The sequence below is a fragment of the Littorina saxatilis genome, linkage group LG6, assembly GCF_037325665.1.
Source record: "Littorina saxatilis isolate snail1 linkage group LG6, US_GU_Lsax_2.0, whole genome shotgun sequence".
Lineage (NCBI taxonomy): Eukaryota > Metazoa > Mollusca > Gastropoda > Littorinimorpha > Littorinidae > Littorina > Littorina saxatilis.
In genome coordinates this window covers 5391834-5411552 of record NC_090250.1, presented here as the reverse complement: position 1 = coordinate 5411552, position 19719 = coordinate 5391834, and the positions used below count along the sequence as shown (strand labels likewise).

Here is a 19719-nt window from a genome sequence, read left to right as displayed (position 1 = left end):
ATTTCGCGCACACAGACACATAATTACACGCACTGCCAAGTGCGCGCGCACACACACACACGTACGCACGCACACACACACAACACTAGTACGGGCACAGACTCGGACATTACGGGCACACACACACACACCGGAAAACACCGTCACACACACACACACACACACACACACACACACACACACACACCGGAAAACACTGTCACACACACACACACACAGAGACACCGTGCACACACACACATACACACACAAACTCTCTCTCTCTCTCTCTCTCTCTCTCTCTACTCTCTCTCTCTCTCTCTCTCTCTCTCTCTCTCTCTCTCTCTCTCTCTCTCTCTCATAATTATTCGACACCGGCCCAGCTGAGTTTGAAACGCGACATTTCGTGTAAAAGTATGTGCCAGGCTGTTGTTTTGCAAATGTTTGCTCGTTTTCTGTCATGGAAAGCTCTCTTCACACCGACACACAGAGAGCTACAAGTCAAAAACACATGGCTCACTTCTAACCTCCCACCTTCGAACCCACCCCCCCCCCCCCCTCTCTCTCTCTCTCTCTCTCTCTCCACGTTGATTCACCGTGGGTCCCACAGTCGACACAGACATTAGCATGCAACAGGTTTTCCCCCAAAACCAGCCAATCAGACGGAGACGAGCACACGCCAGCAGAGATGGACGAATCCATTATACCGCCTACACACGGGACGTCAGGCTAGTCTTTCCTCACTTTGCGTGCAAGAGCGACCTACTGGATTCCCATTTTTCTCCGTCTCTCAACGTTCTTATCGGCCGGTATAGGAATGCCGCAAGCGGATACATATTCGTCACCCCTTCAGCCTCAGTCGGTATGTGTTTGTGACAATTATTAGCTTTTGTGTTCAGTTTGCCTTGCAGCTTGCAGCTTTTTTGCTTTTTCTATTGGGGTAATAAAAAAAAGAAAGCGGTGTTTTTTTCGCCTATCAAAGTTATAGGACTTTCATGTTCAATCCCGGTTCAAATATGTTCGTGATTGCACGAGTTGTTTTTCAGATGCATCCAAGTTGGTTTTCCTTCTTTTTGTTTTTTCCCTCTCTTTCTTTTCGGAACGCATCCAAGGAGCAGTTATGTTAATGGTTTATTTTTTACCACACACATTATCATCTATACAACACTTTTTTCCACTGCTAAATCCCGGATACAAATAATCTCAGTGTATGCACACGCATGCATCTATCCATATGCAACACCAGCCTTTTTCTTTTATTGGGGGGAAAAGTTGTTTTCCTGGCTTGGCTTCTTCAGTTGGTTCTATCCATATATATACACACTTGAATGTACTCTTTGTCCCATGCATATATATATGTGCATACTATTATCTTCATCGGCATTCCTTTGTCATTTTGGGCTGTTCAAGTTTGCCAACAAGTCAAGCTGACAAAGAATGCATGAGCTAACCATGACTGGGTGATAAAAATAGCACAGACTCACGACCGGTTTTTTGTCTCGAGTTTTGGAGACTTGCATTTTTTTCCCTCCCGAATATCTGAATTAAGCCTTTTTTTTCTTTTTCTTTTTCCTTTTTTCAACGCAACTGAGTTTAATTTTGAGCATCCGATTATTATTTTTGAGATTAAAATTTGTAGTTTCGATAGGAATCACTTCAGTGAACTTAGTTTTATGTAAGTTATATTCTCGCTTTGTTTGGGCAGATTTGAACTATGTTTCCTCCTAATAAGTTCCCTGTACCATGCAAACTGAGCTTGACAAGTTTGTAAGGGTTAATATTTGTTATATTTTATTTCACCATATAAACACACGCGCTCACCAGTATCAGTTTTAACAGCGGAACGGCTTTAATTCAGTTGTAATGTCATGACAAACTGCACAAAAGTTATGCTTATGCACGCACATATATTTTATTACAACAATCAACAACAACAACAACAACAACAACAACAACAACAGCAACAACAACAACAACGAAAAAAAAGGCGGACACAAATCGGGGTGATTTGCCAAAGCTATGACAAGACTTCGGGGTGCCCCGCCCCCCCCCCCCCCCCCTTTAAAAAAAAAAGCAAAAAAAAAAAAAAACCCACACACAAAAAGTGAACTGACTGAACCCAGAACGCCAGCTGATACCTAATGACACATGACGTGCGTACTGCTGATTTGCATTGCTAATGACACGCGCTTAGGCCACTTACCTACAACCTGTTCAGCGTGACCGGTCAAAGAACACTTCTCTTCTCTTCTCGCAGTCCGGTTCAACACTCGTATGCTTCTACATAGTACACTGGACACAGTTTAGCTTCATTTGTTCCTTCCTTCTGATGCTTCAAAACTGCGGCATTACAATTGAGATCGGGACTTGAAACTGACACACTTCAAAAAGGTAACTCGCTGAAACTAAAAGGCTTAAAACCAACTTGTGACTGACTTCTGTGTGTTGACTTTCGAGTAAGTACGGGGTTTATAGTTGGATTTTTATGCTGTGCTTCAGTGAAAGCGTTTCAAAGTCTTTCTCTCCGTCTCTTCTTGTCTTTGTCTTTGTCTCTGTTCAATCTCCATCCGGTGTGTGTGTGTGTGTGTGTGTGTCGTGTGTGTGTGTCTCTCTCTCTCTCTCTCTCTCTCTCTCTCTCTCTCTCTCTCTCTCTCTCTCTCTCTCTCTCTCTCTCTCTCTCTTATATAATTTGTTAAATTTAAAATGTGAATCCAGTGTAAAAGTAAGCGCCAGGCGTCTGTCTTTCTGTGTGTGTGTGTCTGTCTGTCTGCGTGCCTCTCTGTCTCTGTATCTGTCTTTCTCTCTCGGGCAGTTCCGTTTTACTGCCGCGCGGCGACTAGAAATAGACGTGACGAATGTCACCGATTGGTCTCACCTGGGTCACGTGACCTCGTGCACACTGCATGCACTGACTTGCACTATAGAAACCAGCCTTCTATCCTTACACTCAAAAGTGCCGTTTAGTCATGGACTGAGTACACAGTTCTCATCCAAAGATTGTGACTTTTGAAACTGGGGAGCATAGTTGTGATAACCGTGGCGGAAATTGTATCTAATAACCAGCGAAATGTGCTCTACGACAATCACATAATTATAAGAAAGCCTGAGGGCGCGCACACAGGCACACACGCACGCACACACACACACACACACACACACACACACTGACACACACACACACATACCACACACACACACATTTAACTGAAAGCCAGAAATTATGGCCGTAGCAAAAGTGAGCTCATGAGTGGTTCGAAATCCTACTTGTACGTAAAATAGATCAAACAGTTAACAGCAAGTCCTAATAAATCAGATAAATCAGTACGTGTATACGCAAAATACAATTGCCGCCGGATCGCAAAATCTTTCGTATCATTCCAGCCAGAATCTTTGACGGACGTATTTTGAGTGATAAAAACTACAACGCAATAAAGAAAAGTATAGGAGAAAAAATATATAAAAAAATATAAGGAAAGAAAAAAAAACGGACAGAAAAGATAAGGAAAAAGAATGCTGATAAGGAACCGAGGCAATCACATGCTTCTGGCAATGTCAGACTCGTTTCTGTTTGAGGGAAAAGAGATTGCATGCAAGTCGCAGTTATTTTCGAGTCGACGTAGAGCCTTCAACGTGACGACGATTTTTTTTTTACCGAACTGCTGCGTGAAATTGACAAGCCAGTATGGTCGAGTCATACGTCTTTTTCTCGGTCAAACACAGTCCGGTTTATGAGTGTCGATTTCATCAGCCAGGGTCGTGCGAAGACTATACACTGGCGAATCAGCAATGACGTTTAAATTATGTGTGTTCAGTAAGTTCTTCATAGTTAATGCTTTTCAGTGTGAGAGGACTACAAATGTGGGCTTCTTTATCTTAGCCTCTTTCTGCTACCACTTGCCAACACCCCCCCCCCCTCCCCTCTCTCTCTCTCTCTTTCACCACCACAACACCTCCCCTTTTCAACGCTCCTTCTCCCCCCCCCCTTCCCCTTCCGGAAAGATACACAAAAAGGTGGGTTTTATTTTACAACTTATAGACTTCAAAAAAGGAAAACGAGCGATAACTGACCTCGGATGACCTTTTGGGTTTCCCATTGCAATCTTCCAGTCATTCTCCCACACCAGTTTTGCAAGTATTACACTGACATTGGCACTGCCACACACACTGACATTGGCACTGCCACACACACACACACTGACATTGGCACTGCCACACACACACATACTGACATTGGCACTGCCACACACACACACACACACTGACATTGGCACTGCCACACACACACACACACCCTGACATTGGCACTGCCACACACACACTGACATTGGCACTGCCACACACACACACTGACATTGGCACTGCCACAGACACACACACACACTGACATTGGCACTGCCACACACACACACACTGACATTGGCACTGCCACACACACACACTGACATTGGCACTGCCACACACACACACACACTGACATTGGCACTGCCACGCACACACACTGACATTGGCACTGCCACACACACACACTGACATTGGCACTGCCACACACACACACACACTGACATTGGCACTGCCACACACACACACACTGACATTGGCACTGACACACACACAGACACACTGACATTGGCACTGCAACACACACACACTGACATTGGCACTGCAACACACACACATACACTGACATTGGCACTGCCACACACACACACACTGACATTGGCACTGCCACACACACACACACACACACACTGACATTGGCACTGCCACACACACACACACACACTGACATTGGCACTGCCACACACACACACACTGACATTGGCACTGACACACACACACTGACATTGGCACTGACACACACACACACACACACTGACATTGGCACTGCCACACACACACACTGACATTGGCACTGCAACACACACACACACTGACATTGGCACTGACACACACACAAACACACTGACATTGGCACTGCCACACACACACACTGACATTGGCACTGCCACACACACACACACACTGACATTGGCACTGCCACACTCACACACTGACATTGGCACTGCCACACACACACACTGACATTGGCACTGCCACACACACACACACTGACATTGGCACTGCCACACACACACACACACTGACATTGGCACTGCCACACACACACACTGACATTGACACTGCCACACACACACACACTGACATTGGCACTGACACACACACACACACACACTGACATTGGCACTGCAACACACACACACACACACTGACATTGGCACTGCAACACACACACACACACACACACTGACATTGGCACTGCAACACACACACACACTGACATTGGCACTGCAACACACACACACACACACACACACACACACACTGACATTGGCACTGCAACACACACACACACTGACATTGGCACTGCAACACACACACACACACTGAAATTGGCACTGCAACACACACACACACGCACACACACACACTGACATTGGCACTGCAACATTGCGCTAAACCCCCGAAATCCATTCTGCCAGAGCGCGTTCGCTTTTGGCCGCCGGCGCAGGTACAGATGTCAACAACCTAGCGTCCAAAAGGTCCAGAAATGTCACAGAAGACCAGACCTCTCAAAGGTACAGCTCTTCTTGTGGCTACCAACAGAGATCATTGTTGAGATGTGAGCATCATAATGTTGATGTTAGCATCATTATGGTGAGCTGTTAGCATGCGAATATTGAGATGTTAGCATCAGAATGTTGAGATGTTAGCATCATAGGCCTAATACTATACGAAGCTCGCTGCATGAAGCTCTATACTGCATTTGTGGTGAAAAGACATCACGAAGTTTTGGGGAAGTCAACTTCAGGCTCAATTAATCAAGGCCTTAACGAAATTCGTTGTGCAAACAATTCTCACTTTGGACAGAAAGCACCAACCCAGGCTGTTGGCTTTTGATATAATTATGTCCAAGCGAATTGATTCTCTAATGTAAACGTCTGGACTGACCCGTTTGACGATGGATATGATAGTGTACTTGGGAACTTAGGAAGTTGGGATTTTTTTGATGAACTCATTTCTCAAAAAGCCACTGGTTGCGCATTTAGAAAATTAATTCATCACAAAATTCCCAGTGTGCACAGCGAGAACCCAGGCTGTTGATGGTTGGTGTCTAATCAAGTGGATCAATGGTTTACCCCCAAGTATGAAAACATGGCCAAATATAAGAAATTGTGAAAGAAACAATTGAGAGTCAGCAGAGACTTTCTTCCGAGATTTGTTAAAATCTCTTAGCAGAGAAAGAGAGAGAAATAAGTATCCCTTTACAGACAGCTTATTGGGAGCATCAGACCCTCCTCAAGGGGGACCGAGATTTACAGAGCAAAGTCCCTTTGTGGGGTCTTTAAAACTTTAAAAAAAAGTCCCTTTTATATATATATACGACGGTGAGCTGAGCCAAATTGTTTTCATAAAAAGGAGTGTGCCTTTCATTATACTGACAAGAAGCTGACATTGCTTCGAGGAGAAGGAGCTATACGTTGTCAATGGCACTGCTACGGGCAAAACAACATCGTAAACATCCCTTTGAGCAAGATCCTTGACGTTATCAATATGAAAATAATAACTTGACGTGTGTACAAAAACACTCTGTTTGCGGAACCACACGCAGACCGTCAACGACAAAAACGCTTGCTCACGCAGCTCTCTGTACAAAAAAAACCAAAACTCTCGCAAAGTATCTTGTTTGTCTAAACTAATCGATCGTATATATATATATAGCGGCGCGCGCTATTTGTGAACATGATAAATTATAAACTACAAAGGCCTTGTATTATTATTATGAATCTGTCTACACGTCTCGGGCACATTGTTATCATTAAACGAGAAGCGTACAATTAATCCTTAACTCAAGAGTCTTACGTATGATGTTGTAAATTAAGTTAGCATGCATCTAAGGCAGGCTTAGCTCAAGTCGACGCTAAGTGTGTCCGTAATATATATACAATGTAGATTGAATCAGGAGTCATTTAAGTGTGTGGTATAGATAATTAAGTATTTTTTATTGTGAGTGTGTGTTTGTCGCGACAAGCACAAACTATTCGGCAACTAGGAAGTTAAGAATAACAAGAAGAGCAAACGCTCGATCGAGTCACTTTCGCAGTTCTGAATATTATATGAGGCATCAGATGGACAGGAAGAAATTGCTATTCACAACACAATGAGTCACGTTCACATAATATTTGAGCCCGGTCACTTTTATAGTTTCCGAGAAAAGCCCAACGTTAAGTTGTGTGTTGCCGAACAGAAAAGGCTAGTTATCTCCCTTGTTTTTCTGATAACGTTCGTAAAAGGCTACAGATGTAAATACTTTGATGTAAAGAATAATCCTACAAAGTTTCAATCACATCCGATGAACTTTGTCAAAGATATAAAATGTCTAATTTTTCCTTTGACGCTGACCTGTGACCTTGAAAAAGGTCAAAGGTCAACGAAACCATCGTTAAAGTGTAGAGGTCATTGGAGGTCACGACTAAACAAAATATGAGCCCGATCGCTTTGATAGTTTCCGAGAAAAGTCCAACGTTAAGGTGGTGTCTACGGACGGCCGGCCGGACAGACTAACACTGACCGATTACATAGAGTCACTTTTTCTCAAGTGACTCAAAAACACAGACATGCATGTTCGCGCACGAGAGAGAGAGAGAGAGAGAGAGAGAGAGAGAGAGAGAGAGAGAGAGAGAGAGAGAGAGAGAGAGAGAGAGAGAGAGAGAGAGAGAGAGAGAGAGAGGTTATACATTGTCAGTATTGAATGAACACAAGGTACATTTCTACGGGGTGTGGGTGGGGGTGGGGAGGGGTGGGATCAGCAATGCAGGTCACATACAGGGCCGGACTAGGCGAAGAGGAGGGGGGGGGTTGCCAGTGGTGGCCCAGGGGGATGTCCCCCCTGGCGGCAGGGGCGGATCAGTTCATTTTATGACTGGTTTTTTTCAAAAGTATATTGTGAAGATATGGGTGTGAAGGCGCGAAGCGCCGAGCCGACGGCGCGAAGCGCCTAGCTTGCTAGGGGGGTCCGGGGGCATGCCCCCCCGGAAAATTTTGAAAAAAAGGATGCAAAATGGTGCAATCTGGTGCATTCTGAGGATGATCATTACCAGTTTCAGGCAGCAGATTTTGTCACTGATTAATACCCCAAAAATGGAAACTCAATGTGAAATAAAGAAATGTATACCTCATTCAATATTTTATTTTTTGGCTGGGGGGGGGGTCCGGAAACCCTAGAACCCACCCACCCCCCTCCCCCCTCGTTGTGGGGGTCAGGGGGCGAAGCCCCCTGAAGCTGACGGGTAGGTCATATTCTGAGATAGGAAAATGGTCGCTCCTTGCATGAAACGGCATAAAATAAGCAATAATAAAAAAATAAATAAATAAGTAAGGTACATGTTTAGGCTAGGGGGGGGGTTGCGCAACCCCCATAACCCCCCCGGTAGTCCGGCCCTGACATATTTCTATAAATGGACAATCGAAAAGCTCTGAGAGAGAGAGAGAGAGAGAGAGAGAGAGAGAGAGAGAGAGAGAGAGAGAGAGAGAAACAGACAGACAGAGAGACAGACAGACAGACAGAGACAGACAGAGACAGACAGACAGACAGAGACAGAGAGATAGATATGCGGACAGGCAGGCAGACGGACAGGCACAAACAAAGAGAATGTAAAGTCATGCACGAAGCTAGTCTCAAAGACGAAAACTACAATATATACATTGACAAGCAAGAAAGTTAAGTCAGTCAATAAGACACTCGACCTATTACTATGGTACGAATCCAAACATGTCACACTTAGATCGATATTTTCAAAGAAAATTGACCTCATTGGCAAGCCCCCGCGGTTGCGAGGTATATCTTGAGTGACTTTGCTCAATGTTTCCAGCAGGGTCAATAATTCTACAATTATATGCTTGACTTCTTAGGTTCTGAGTTAACAAATCACATTGTGAAGCTGTAGTTCATTTGAGGCAGCTGTGATTTTCACTTGCGATTGACAGAAAAGTAAGTACGTGCATTAAGGTCAAACTTTTTGGAATTACTGACGAGAGAGAGAGAGAGAGAGAGAGAGAGAGAGAGAGAGAGAGAGAGAGAGAGAGAGAGAGAGAGAGAGAGAGAGAGAGAGAGAGAGAGAGAGAGAGAGAGCCCAGCCGACCACGAAGGGCCATATCAGGGGGTGCTGCTTTGACATATAACGTGCGCCACACACAAGACAGAAGTCGCAGCACAGGCTTCATGTCTCACCCAGTCACATTATTCTGACACCGGACCTACCAGTCCTAGCACTAACCCCATAATGCCAGACGCCAGGCGGAGCAGCCACTAGATTGCCAATTTTAAAGTCTTAGGTATGACCCGGCCGGGGTTCGAACACACGACCTCCCGATCACGGGGCGGACGCCTTACCACTAGGCCAACCGTGCTGGTAACAACAATTGTATTCTTTCTTTCTTTAATTGGTGTTTAACGTCGTTTTCAACCGTTCAACAATTGTATTGAACGCATCCGTCGCTAAGGAACTTATACAAATAGCACGGATAAAGACATCGATAATCCGTTTGACTGCACGCATTGCGTTAAACCCAAGATTATTCGTTATAGCATTGAAAGAACTGTGCACGCATTGGAACATTTGTGATCCTCCACCACGAAATGAGTCGCATGTCACCTTGCGCGGTTCTGCGCTATGCTTAATATAAGTCCGGGGAGTGTCTGGTAACAGTGTGAGGGTCACCTTAGTCACAGGCTTATAACTCCAACAGTTTTCGCTCTTTTCTAAAACGGGTTTCACCACTGGATAGCGCATAAAAAACTCTTTAGGAAAATGTAAAAATATGAAAATCATGCAAAGGTGACATGTGACTCATTCCGTGGTGGAGGGTCACAATTTTATAATCCTTTAGTAACGAACACATTGCGCTAAAACCGAGCTTATCTGGTAGTAATGAACGAACTGTACATGCTGGTGTCCCTCGTTATCTTATACGTAGTGACGACGAGATCTTCATCATAATCCTGATAATCTGTTAGTAATGAATACACTGCTGTAGCAGGCTGTTTTGTGATGTGTGCGTGTGAATCGTGCACATTTATGAACTTTGCTGTCTGGGAGGGGGGGGGGGGGGGGGGGTAGCACAACTACCGTTTTTGTTGGCAACGGCTGCAAAGTTGTCATCATTACCATCATTACAAACACCAGAATGCACGTACAGTCGAGATTTGTTGTCCGGTACCGTTTTCCTTGATCTCTTTCTGTGTGTCTGTGTGTCTGTCTGTCTGTGTGTCTGTCTTTCTGTCTGTATGGCTGGCTGGCTAGCTCTCTCTCTCTCTCTCTCTCGCTCTTTCTTTCTCAACAACAACATCAAATACAACAACAACAACAACAACAACAACAACATCAAATCTCGAAGACAAAATAATATCATGTAGGACAAGTTATCTTGTAAGTGTTTCATTCAGAAGTTGAACAACCTCGGTATTCGGATCTTTGGTTGACTAGTGACGTCATTTCAACAAGCGAGGGGAAAATACATGGAATTAAACATAAACAGTTTTTATAGCTGTAAAATATCACCCCTGGTTGCAAATAGTCACAAAAGCCTCCCTCAAAATAAATATCCGACGTCACTTTGGCACAGGAACGATACAGTAACTGTAAACACGTTTCGATTATAGATTTATTGTGCAGTCTGTTTTGACTGACTGCATGCATGTCTCGCATTGCACTGTGTTACGATCTGTCTAGTAAGCCTAAGTATACAAGAAAAGAAAGAAGACACAATAAAATTATATGTGTGTCATATGCAAAGGTGTCACCAGAGTAGCGGTGGTGACACACTGTCGTTTCGGTGTAAAAAGGTAGACGAACTCGCTTCGCCATCTCAAGTCATTATGCGCGGAGAGACACACCGACTGAACCGACCAGACAACTAAGCCATCGGGAAACCATAGGCTGTATCCCCGATGTCTCAGCGGTGTCGCGCTGATCTGAACCGGCGGCTTCGTCTTCCGCCAGTTTTGGCTTTCAAGACTGAGTCAAGCAAATACTGAATATCTGTGACTCAAGTTAGTTTTATAAGCGACTGGCGTTACCATAATAATACCCTTGCAGTTGAAAGTTGTCACCATCACAGCTTGATTGATTGATAGATTGATTGATAGATTGACTGGTTTATTGGCTGATTGTTGAATTGTTTTTGTATTACCTGTTCACCAGTGGTTGCTTGAGATTTTTCGCAAAGACGAAAAGCAGTTAGAATGATTCACATGACTTATTGTTTAACCAAAAAATTGTTCATTGTAGAAAATCAAACAGGTGATCCAGGTTGTTACACTGACCATAGACCTATATAAATATAGGTCCCTGCACTGACTGAACTTTCAGCTGAGCCGACCGTGGAGAGAGAGAGAGAGAGAGAGAGAGAGAGAGAGAGAGAGAGAGAGAGAGAGAGAGAGAGAGAGAGAGAGAGAGAGAGAGAGAGTTGAATTGAACTTTATTTAACAAGGATTAAGATTTAAGGCTACGCCTTTTCTTACAATCTGTCCTTGGGACGCATAGACACACAATCATATAATTAAAAAATTAAAAATTAAAAAGTTAACCAACAAAAGGAGGTCGGAAAACTTCAGCACGTGATAATAAAGATGACGATGATGATGATGATGATGATGACGATGATGATGATGATGATAATGATGATGATGATGAAGATGAGGCATGAAGAGCATACATATGTGGTTATTCATAAAGAGAGAGAGAGAGAGAGAGAGAGAGAGAGAGAGAGAGAGAGAGAGAGAGAGAGAGAGAGAGAGAGAGAGAGAGAGAGAGACTTACTGTCATTTAAATTTTTAGTTCAAGTTTCTGCCTTGGTGGTACCACGTTGCACAGTAAGAAGTGTACATTTTTTTTATTTTTTGTGTTTAAAAACGGGACTATTTTTTAGTTCACTGACATACACACACACCATCTCTCTCTCTCTCTCTCTCTCTCTCTCTCTCTCTCTCTCTCTCTCTCTCTCTCTCTCTCTCTCTCTCTCTCTCTCTCTCTCTCTCTCTCTCTCTCTCGTCTAAAATTCGGTCAGGCACCCTACTGACATAATGAATGAACATTCAAGCCGCGAAATCATATTTGGACTGAGTAACCAGCAGTTTAGTGACACAACACCCGAGTAACCAGCAGTCAGTTAGTGACACAACACCCCCACACCCACGCTGTTTTGCTCTACGCTGCAATGAACGCGGGTTTCAATGAAATTATAAAGAGTCTTTCAAACTACACTCACACACGCGCACACACACAACTTTGAAAGCAAAAAAAGGTTACCGCCTCTACCCCTTCTTTGCGTCTTCGGATTTCGCAAACAACATTACAAGGTCAGTGACTCGACTGACTGATTTTTGAATCAGTCGATCAGTATGAGTAAGACCGCCCCAGCTGATGAGAGCTGGCATTTACGCGAAATGTACTCTATGACTCCCTGTCTCTTGGGACGTTGTATTTCGAAATCGCCTCATACATTACAGGTAATACTTCAAACCAGCCGAACGCTAGAACGACCTCGGTTATTTTTAGTAACAGAACCTCCCCTCAGGAGCAACTAGAATCTTCCATGACCTTTGACACTGAAACGTCATTCCTTACGTCAGTGTCCCCCGGATGACCGAAAGTAGGTCGTAAACACTTGTTTGTTTCGCCGGATTTTCGATGCCCAAACCTCCCATATCGAAGGCTACAGAAACAAAAGGACACAGAAAGGCTTCAAAACATAGCTTGGACAAAGTTACCACTCAATCCACGCGCGCTGCGTGCAGTCTAGAACCCGAAAACACACGAAGTTGGCAACGGCATTACAACTGTGTCGAAAACAAGTGACGTAGTTGACCGAATAAGCCTTAAGCCCCGCCCCTTCTTTTCTCGCGAGGCGGAGATAAAAGCGGTTCATTCACAGATTTTACTTCACTCGCTTCGTAGTTCACCAAGCAGACAGTCGCTCGCGCTCAGCAGTGTTCTTGTCTTCGCCTCCTTTGCTAAGTTTCCCACGGCAGTTACTGGATACCTTGACGGAATATTTTTACCTGTGACCGTGTTCAACTCTCCAAGTGTGTGTCTTGGAATGGCTGACAGTTTGTGCTACCTGTCTGGTCAATCGGAGACTTTCGGTGACCAAATCGTCCCCGATACGGATGACTGCTTCTTGGCGCCCGCCGACGTCAGTTCTTACTCCAGTCATGTAAGTGTCGTCTGTTAGCACTTTCCGAATTATCCTCAACTAAAACTTGCCAAAACTGTTTTGAATGGAAGAAAAAGTTTTCAAAATAGATTTTTTGAAGGGATTTGTTTGTTCTGCATAGTTTTTGTTCAAGTTTGAAGCTTGGGACTGGGAGGACTTTGAGATTCGAATGTACTTCCACGTGCGTTATTGCTTGAAGGGGCCCCTGAACGAGCATTAGCGTACCGGGGTCAAGTAGCTATGGTGAAATAGTTTCCCACCCTCCTACGTCATTCGCTAGGCTACAGGTTCCTCATTGTAACTTGTCGGGAGAGAATGTTGTTCTATATCCTGGATCGGGAACAGGTTTTTCCTCTCAATCTGGCTTTAACTTCTGTCTTCATATATCTGAGTACTGTACTGCTAGGGAACTTTCAATCAGTTAAATTTATTCATTTGTATTCATTTATTTTATTCATTTGTTCTTGTTATGTAAAATTAATTCTGCTCTCACAACTTAAACAAAAATGTACAGGGAAACCCGGACTAAAGGAGTTTTTGAAGTTGAATCACGTCTGACTCAAAACACCTGTTGTTTCTCATTCGCTGCCTTGTCCGGTTGTGCAATGAAAAGCAAACTCATGATGACTGAGTGTGTGTTACTATCTCGTTCTTTGGTACAGATAGTCAAAGGTCCTCTGTTTTTGCGAGCGAACTTTATCTTGGTGAAGTAAAGAACTAGGATGACTTTGATAGCGTAGTAGTACGCGAAGTACTAGTAATGAAAAGAAGGACGTGTATTGTTATTCAGTCGCCATCGTTCGACTTTTTCTTCGCGGAAACTTTATCCAGATAGGGGAGCAACTCGTGACAGCCGATACTGAAGGCCTTGCCTTTGCGAGGTCAGCTGCACTCGGCATGTACTCGTATTGTTTCAGCTCTGTTGTCGGTAACATGATGATGACTACGCACACACACTCTAATGTCTGTAACATGGGTACATCAGTACAGGACCGTTTTCGAGAACCACTTGAACTGAGGGTGACGTCGTTATATTGCACTCGGCAGTTTTTGAATGGGGCGAATTGGTGAAGAAGACGAAGACGAAGGTGTGTGCCTGTGTGGGTGGATTTGGCGCACGCGTCGCGACGGGGTGGCAAAGGGGGTAAACACTAAACAGGTTTTCTGTTGAGTAATCCACTGCTACTTTGACTCGACTATAGAGAGAGGGAGAGAACACGACAGCGCACTGAGAGAGAGAGAGAGAGAGGGGGGAGGGAGAGAGAGAGAGAGAGAGAGAGAGAGAGAGAGAGAGAGAGAGAGAGAGAGAGAGAGAGAGAGAGAGAGAGAGAGAGAGAGAGAGAGCAAGCAAGCAATAGCCTTTGTGGCACGGCAGAGGACAAAATCGATCAAATAAATCAATGCCAGAACGTAGTAGCTTCGGCCGCAGCGGCGTAAACAACTTAAACCGCAACCTCCGTATTTTGCAACATGGTAATTGCGAAGGGCGGTAGAGCTATTTTTAGATCGTTCGTGTTTCGGCAAACATGACGCAACCGCAGCGATACGACACAGCCTATGAATTATAGTTTAGTACAGGCTCAATGTACGGGGCATTGGCTCGGCTTCTGCACTCAGTGTCAGGGCATTGACGTAAATCCGATTGAAACTTGCCAGTAAACAAGCTTTCAAGTACAAGGGTCCTTTTCATAATGTTGCTTACTACTGCGTAACTGCTGTTTGTTGTTCTGTTGCTGGGCCGATTGTTAAATTGCTTGAATGACTGACTCGACTGCGTACGTCCTGTTTGTGTGTGGCACAGTTGTTTTTCTTTCTGCTGTTGAGTGCATGGTGTTTGTTGGGGAAAATCCTGTCTACGCAAACAGGACTTTTCTAGGAAGGATGTGGCTATTGTTTAATTGTTTATTGAAGTGAAGGATCCGCTGAACTAACGTCATTAACAATACGGAAAACAATTGTTCAATAGCGTTTTGAAAAGTTAAATCATAACTACAGTGAAAACGTTGTAGTTCTCTCAGCAACTGAGCAGGGGAAGAAAAAGCAGGTGGAGCAAAACTGTGCCACTTTCACCTAAATAAAACAGTACCGGGGCAACTGTCTTAACTCCGATTCACTCTCGACTCCGTGAAATTTGATAGACTCTTCTGGCGTGTCAGGCAGAAACCCAGTTAGCGGCTTCAACAAGGTTCGCTACTAGGAGACCGGAAAGCCCAAATTGGCTCCTGACCTATTCATCCAGTGACCTAGCGACCCAGTCCATAGGTAAAGTAACTGCTTCATAAACCTGCTAAGCAACTTGATCCCGCCGACAGTTTCCGCTCGCTAAGAATAGTTGGTAGAAGTGGTTTGTACGTGGCATGTACGCTTTGCCCTGTCTAACTTCCTATGAACAAAGTCAAAGTAGGGGGATGCAGTACTTTATGCATGATGTGTGTTTTACACTCTTACTAACCTGCCGCCCGCCCTACCCCCCCCCCCCCCCCCCCCCATCTCCCCACTTGGTGTACGAACTGACCTGCTGTGCATGTCTTCGTATTCGTTTACTAAGTGCATTTGTTTTGACAGTTCCTTTTTCATCAATACTTTCTTTCTTTCTTTCGTATTGTCCCTTACTTTCTCTTCCACCTCCTTGTCCAAACTTATTTCCGTTCATTGATCTTATTAAATGATGAACACACACATGTATCACGTGCTGATCAAAACTTTCCTCTCTTGTGTCTAACAGGGTATGACCGATCTGGAGAAGTACCTGGAACAGTTCGAGCAGCAAGCCAGCGTGGAGCTGTCCAAGAAGACTCGCCGGGAGAGCGCCTCTGTGATCGATGAGATCCTCAACGCCTCCCAGGTAACCCCCAACCACCACCACCCGGCCACCGTCAATGCTCACCACAACCTGAACGCTCGCCAGCAAGCAGCCAGCGAGGTCGAGGTACCCAACAACTTTCTGGTCGCTGCAACCACCACTGGGTCAACCACCACCACGAGCAGCAGCATGTCCACCAGAATGCTGGCTCTGTCCGAAAAGCAGGCTCTCTTCGAGCCCCACATTCGCCGGGAGAGCTCGTCAGTGGTTGAGGAGTTCTTCAACTTTGAACCGTCCCCCAAGGCCTTGAAGCTCCCGGTCTGGATCAAGCAGGAGCCTGTTCCCACCGTGATAGAAAAGGATGTCGACGTCTTTGACATTTCCTCCACCATCTATGACTCTGTGATGAACTCCGACCTTGCTGTCGTCACCACGGCCGGCAACACGTCATCCATGTGGGAAGACATCAACGTCAGCATGAGCGTCATTGATGACATCACCTCGGACTCTCTTGTGCCTTCCTCTTGCTCATCCTCGCCTAAGGTGAAGTGTGAACCAATGGACTGTGGGGAGAAGCCGTCCTGTCAGTACAGCAAGGCAATGACCAGCCACAGGACTCAAAGTGGTGGGCTGGTCATGGCCCAGAGTAGCCTGAACCCCTATTCCTCTTCCTCCGCCTCCTCCTCCCCCATCTCCCACGCCCAGCTGGTCAACGTCAACGCCAGCAGACTGGCGTACCCCCAGCAGCAGTTCACCCCTCCCCACCCTCCCCGCCCCCACAGCAGCATGCGCAGCTCTCCTCTCAGCTCAGCCTCCCACGTGGTACCTTCCGTCTTCATGCCTCCCACCCCTCCCAACTCTCAGCCCGCCAGTCCCAACAGCGGCGAGTTTGTGGTCAGAAGGACACCCCCTCCCCCCTACCCCGGGATGATGAGCCCAGCCTCTCACCCCCAGGGCAACATCCCCCGCCCCGTCCTCAGCTGCTCCCCTTCCATCCCCCTCCCTCCCATGTCCGTGTCCCCCGGCCCTCCCAGGCCCAGGAGCAACAAGCCCCAAAACACCCACCCCGGGTGCTCCACCATCCGCTACAACCGCAAGAACAACCCGGAGCTGGAGAAGCGCCGCATCCACTTCTGTGTCTTCCCTCACTGCCGCAAGGCCTACACCAAGAGCTCTCACCTCAAGGCCCATCAGCGAATCCATACAGGTGTGTGTTGTAGTCATACTGTTTGTAAACGAGCAGAGAAATTTCAACTTTAAGTAGATGGATTCAGTATTCCATTGCTTAAAAGTAACGGTGACCATCTGAAAGTTTAGAATTAAGTTATCAAAGAGTCATAAGTTTAACGAGTTATTATCATTTTGAGTTTCAAGGCATTACATCTTTATATAATCTTTCGATTAAGTTTGACAGAGAGGTTCAGATGGATCATATTTCTCATGTTAAACTGGGGGTTATAGTAATTGTGTCGGTCAAATATCTAGTTTTCAATCTAGTTTTCAATGTTTCTTGCAAAATTCTTAATACGATCTTCCTATTGCTTGTTTCAGGAGAGAAACCTTACACCTGTCACTTCACCACCTGTCAGTGGCGCTTCGCCCGTTCCGACGAGTTGACCCGCCACATACGAAAACACACTGGAGCCAAACCCTTCCGCTGCAAGGTCTGCGAGCGATCATTCGCCCGCTCCGACCACCTGGCCCTGCACATGAAACGCCACGAGCCCAAGAGCAAGTGACTGAGCCGTGCACATCTTTCTCTGAACGCAGCCACCACGCCTGCCTCCCAGTCGTCCTACACCGCGTACCAAGAAGACGTATCATGACCCTCGCTTCCACTGAATCGATGACGTGGTAAACAAGACTCTGTGACGTGGTTCACAAGACTCTGTAACGTCGTGATGACAACGCGGTTCACAAGACTCTGTGACGTCGGTACGTTTCAGGTAGTGACGACGTGATGCACAAGACTGTGACGTACGCTGCAAGTAGTGATGACGCTTGCTGGGCTTACGCTCTTTCTCTCTGCAGGCAGCGGGGCTGGCCGGCCTCATCTAGGCCTTGTCCCTAGGTTGTATCTCAGCTGACCTCCCGAGCAAGACTCTGAACGTTGACGACAAAGCCAGAATGACGTCATCGAGAGTTTTTTGAAGGACGATGATGACGTCATTGACACCGGAAGTATTGTGTGACGAGGCAGCACGAGACAGTCGGTACTCACTATGAGCCATTCCTAGCTTCGCTCTCTGATTGGCCAGTTTGTATTGTGTAGCTTAGCGACGCGGACTGATATACTAGCGGATGAATGTGTGAGAGGTGAGAAGGAGTGTGATATAAAAGCAATACATTTCAATCTTTGTGAGCTTGCTGTGATGATGTCATTTGATCATAGCGTCGCCTAACAAACGTCCATATTTTTTGTTTTTAGTCGTTGGATGAAGCATTGTCCTGAAAAGTGACTTTTATTTTATTTTATTTTTTTTCTCATTTATCCCACCTCAAGCATCTTGCCATTATTTATTGTTCTGTTAAAGATTTTGTTTCCTTGGCTCTAAATTTGTTGATGATTTGTTACAAATTGTTGAATACTTTACACTGGATCTTTCTATATTGCAAGCTCTTAAAGTACTGGGTGTGAAAGCACAGGTTGTACTAAGTTGATACTCTTTGAATATTTCTTTTGCCTTTGAGGTTACAACTAGTTTTCTGTTATTCTGTCAATAATGGGGTGATCATTTTCAACTTGAATAAATGTCCATTAATTTGCTCAAAATAATTCTTTCTATGAAAGCGGAAAGTGATAAGATTTGCTTTGAAAGCAAACAAATGTACGTGGGGTGAATGAATAGGTTTTGAGTCAATGATTCCGAAGTTTTGATAACGATAATTGATTTTGGGAATTTGTCTTCTGTTGTTGGTGCTGTGCTTGCATTCACGTGAGAAACCGGTGCTAAATGGTCAACACTCAAAAGTAGAGGCACATTTGTTTGTTCTCTCGTGTAACTTTGTGCAGCACAAACAGAAACGAAATCCACATTTTCGTGTAATGTCATCATCGTTACTATAGTGATGTCACAACATTTCATGACGTCATATCCACAACCTCATCATTACAACATCAGCTGACGTTATTTATTATTATTATTGAACTTAGGTTGTGATCTTGTGAAGCTTTAGTCCTTTTAGATATCCGCGCTGTAACATCGTCAGCTGCTGAGTTGTAACGCAAAAGATGTGTGTCTGTTACAAGACAAATGTTGCCGAAATCTTGATTGCATGTACATCTTCGCAGTTTGTGCTTCTGAACGAGTTTGAATCCTTTTCCAGGTAAATTTGATTTCAGTTAGTTAATCTTGAGGCCTTGTCTATGTCACAAAACATCGCAAGTTTTGCAGTTGTTGTGTTTTAACTCAAAATCGTTATTTTTTGTGGATTCACAAATTTGCTTTATTTTTTTCAGACGTGTTAAAAGGTGGGCTTCGTATTTTTATATGTGTGTATGTTGGTTCTTGTGTAGACAAGTGTTGAATTTTACATGAACATGTTTTGCTATGTTTACTTTGAAACACAAATTGAATACTAAAATAAAATAAAAACAAATTAAGATTTTTGTGTCGGAGTTACTGAACCCTACATTTATGTGTGTGTGTGTGTGTGTGTGT

At 44.9% G+C, this 19719-nt stretch overlaps 1 protein-coding gene across 2 annotated transcripts; it reads left to right on the top strand.

The window, feature by feature from the left end:
* The first annotated feature begins 694 nt into the window (after positions 1-694).
* On the top strand, positions 695-19663 carry LOC138968349 (Kruppel-like factor 2). Of its 2 annotated transcripts, none has more exons than XM_070340905.1 (3): positions 695-841; positions 15980-17264; positions 17609-19663. In XM_070340905.1, exons 1-3 carry the CDS (start codon positions 797-799, stop codon positions 17794-17796), a joined length of 1518 nt encoding a protein of 505 aa, XP_070197006.1. In that variant the 5' UTR covers positions 695-796; the 3' UTR covers positions 17797-19663. The 2 variants fall into 2 exon arrangements, with proteins under 2 accessions (XP_070197006.1, XP_070197005.1); XM_070340904.1 differs by lacking the exon at positions 695-841 and adding an exon at positions 12973-13254.
* Positions 19664-19719: the final 56 nt, after the last annotated feature.

Excerpts from the sequence above, each read along its gene's own strand:
- LOC138968349 (XM_070340904.1), top strand. The coding sequence starts at position 13,138 with ATGGCTGACAGTTTGTGCTACCTGTCTGGTCAATCGGAGACTTTCGGT. Across the intron at positions 13,255-15,979 it reads TCAGTTCTTACTCCAGTCAT|GGTATGACCGATCTGGAGAA; the intron begins GTAAGTGTCGTC and ends TGTGTCTAACAG. Across the intron at positions 17,265-17,608 it reads CCATCAGCGAATCCATACAG|GAGAGAAACCTTACACCTGT; the intron begins GTGTGTGTTGTA and ends TGCTTGTTTCAG.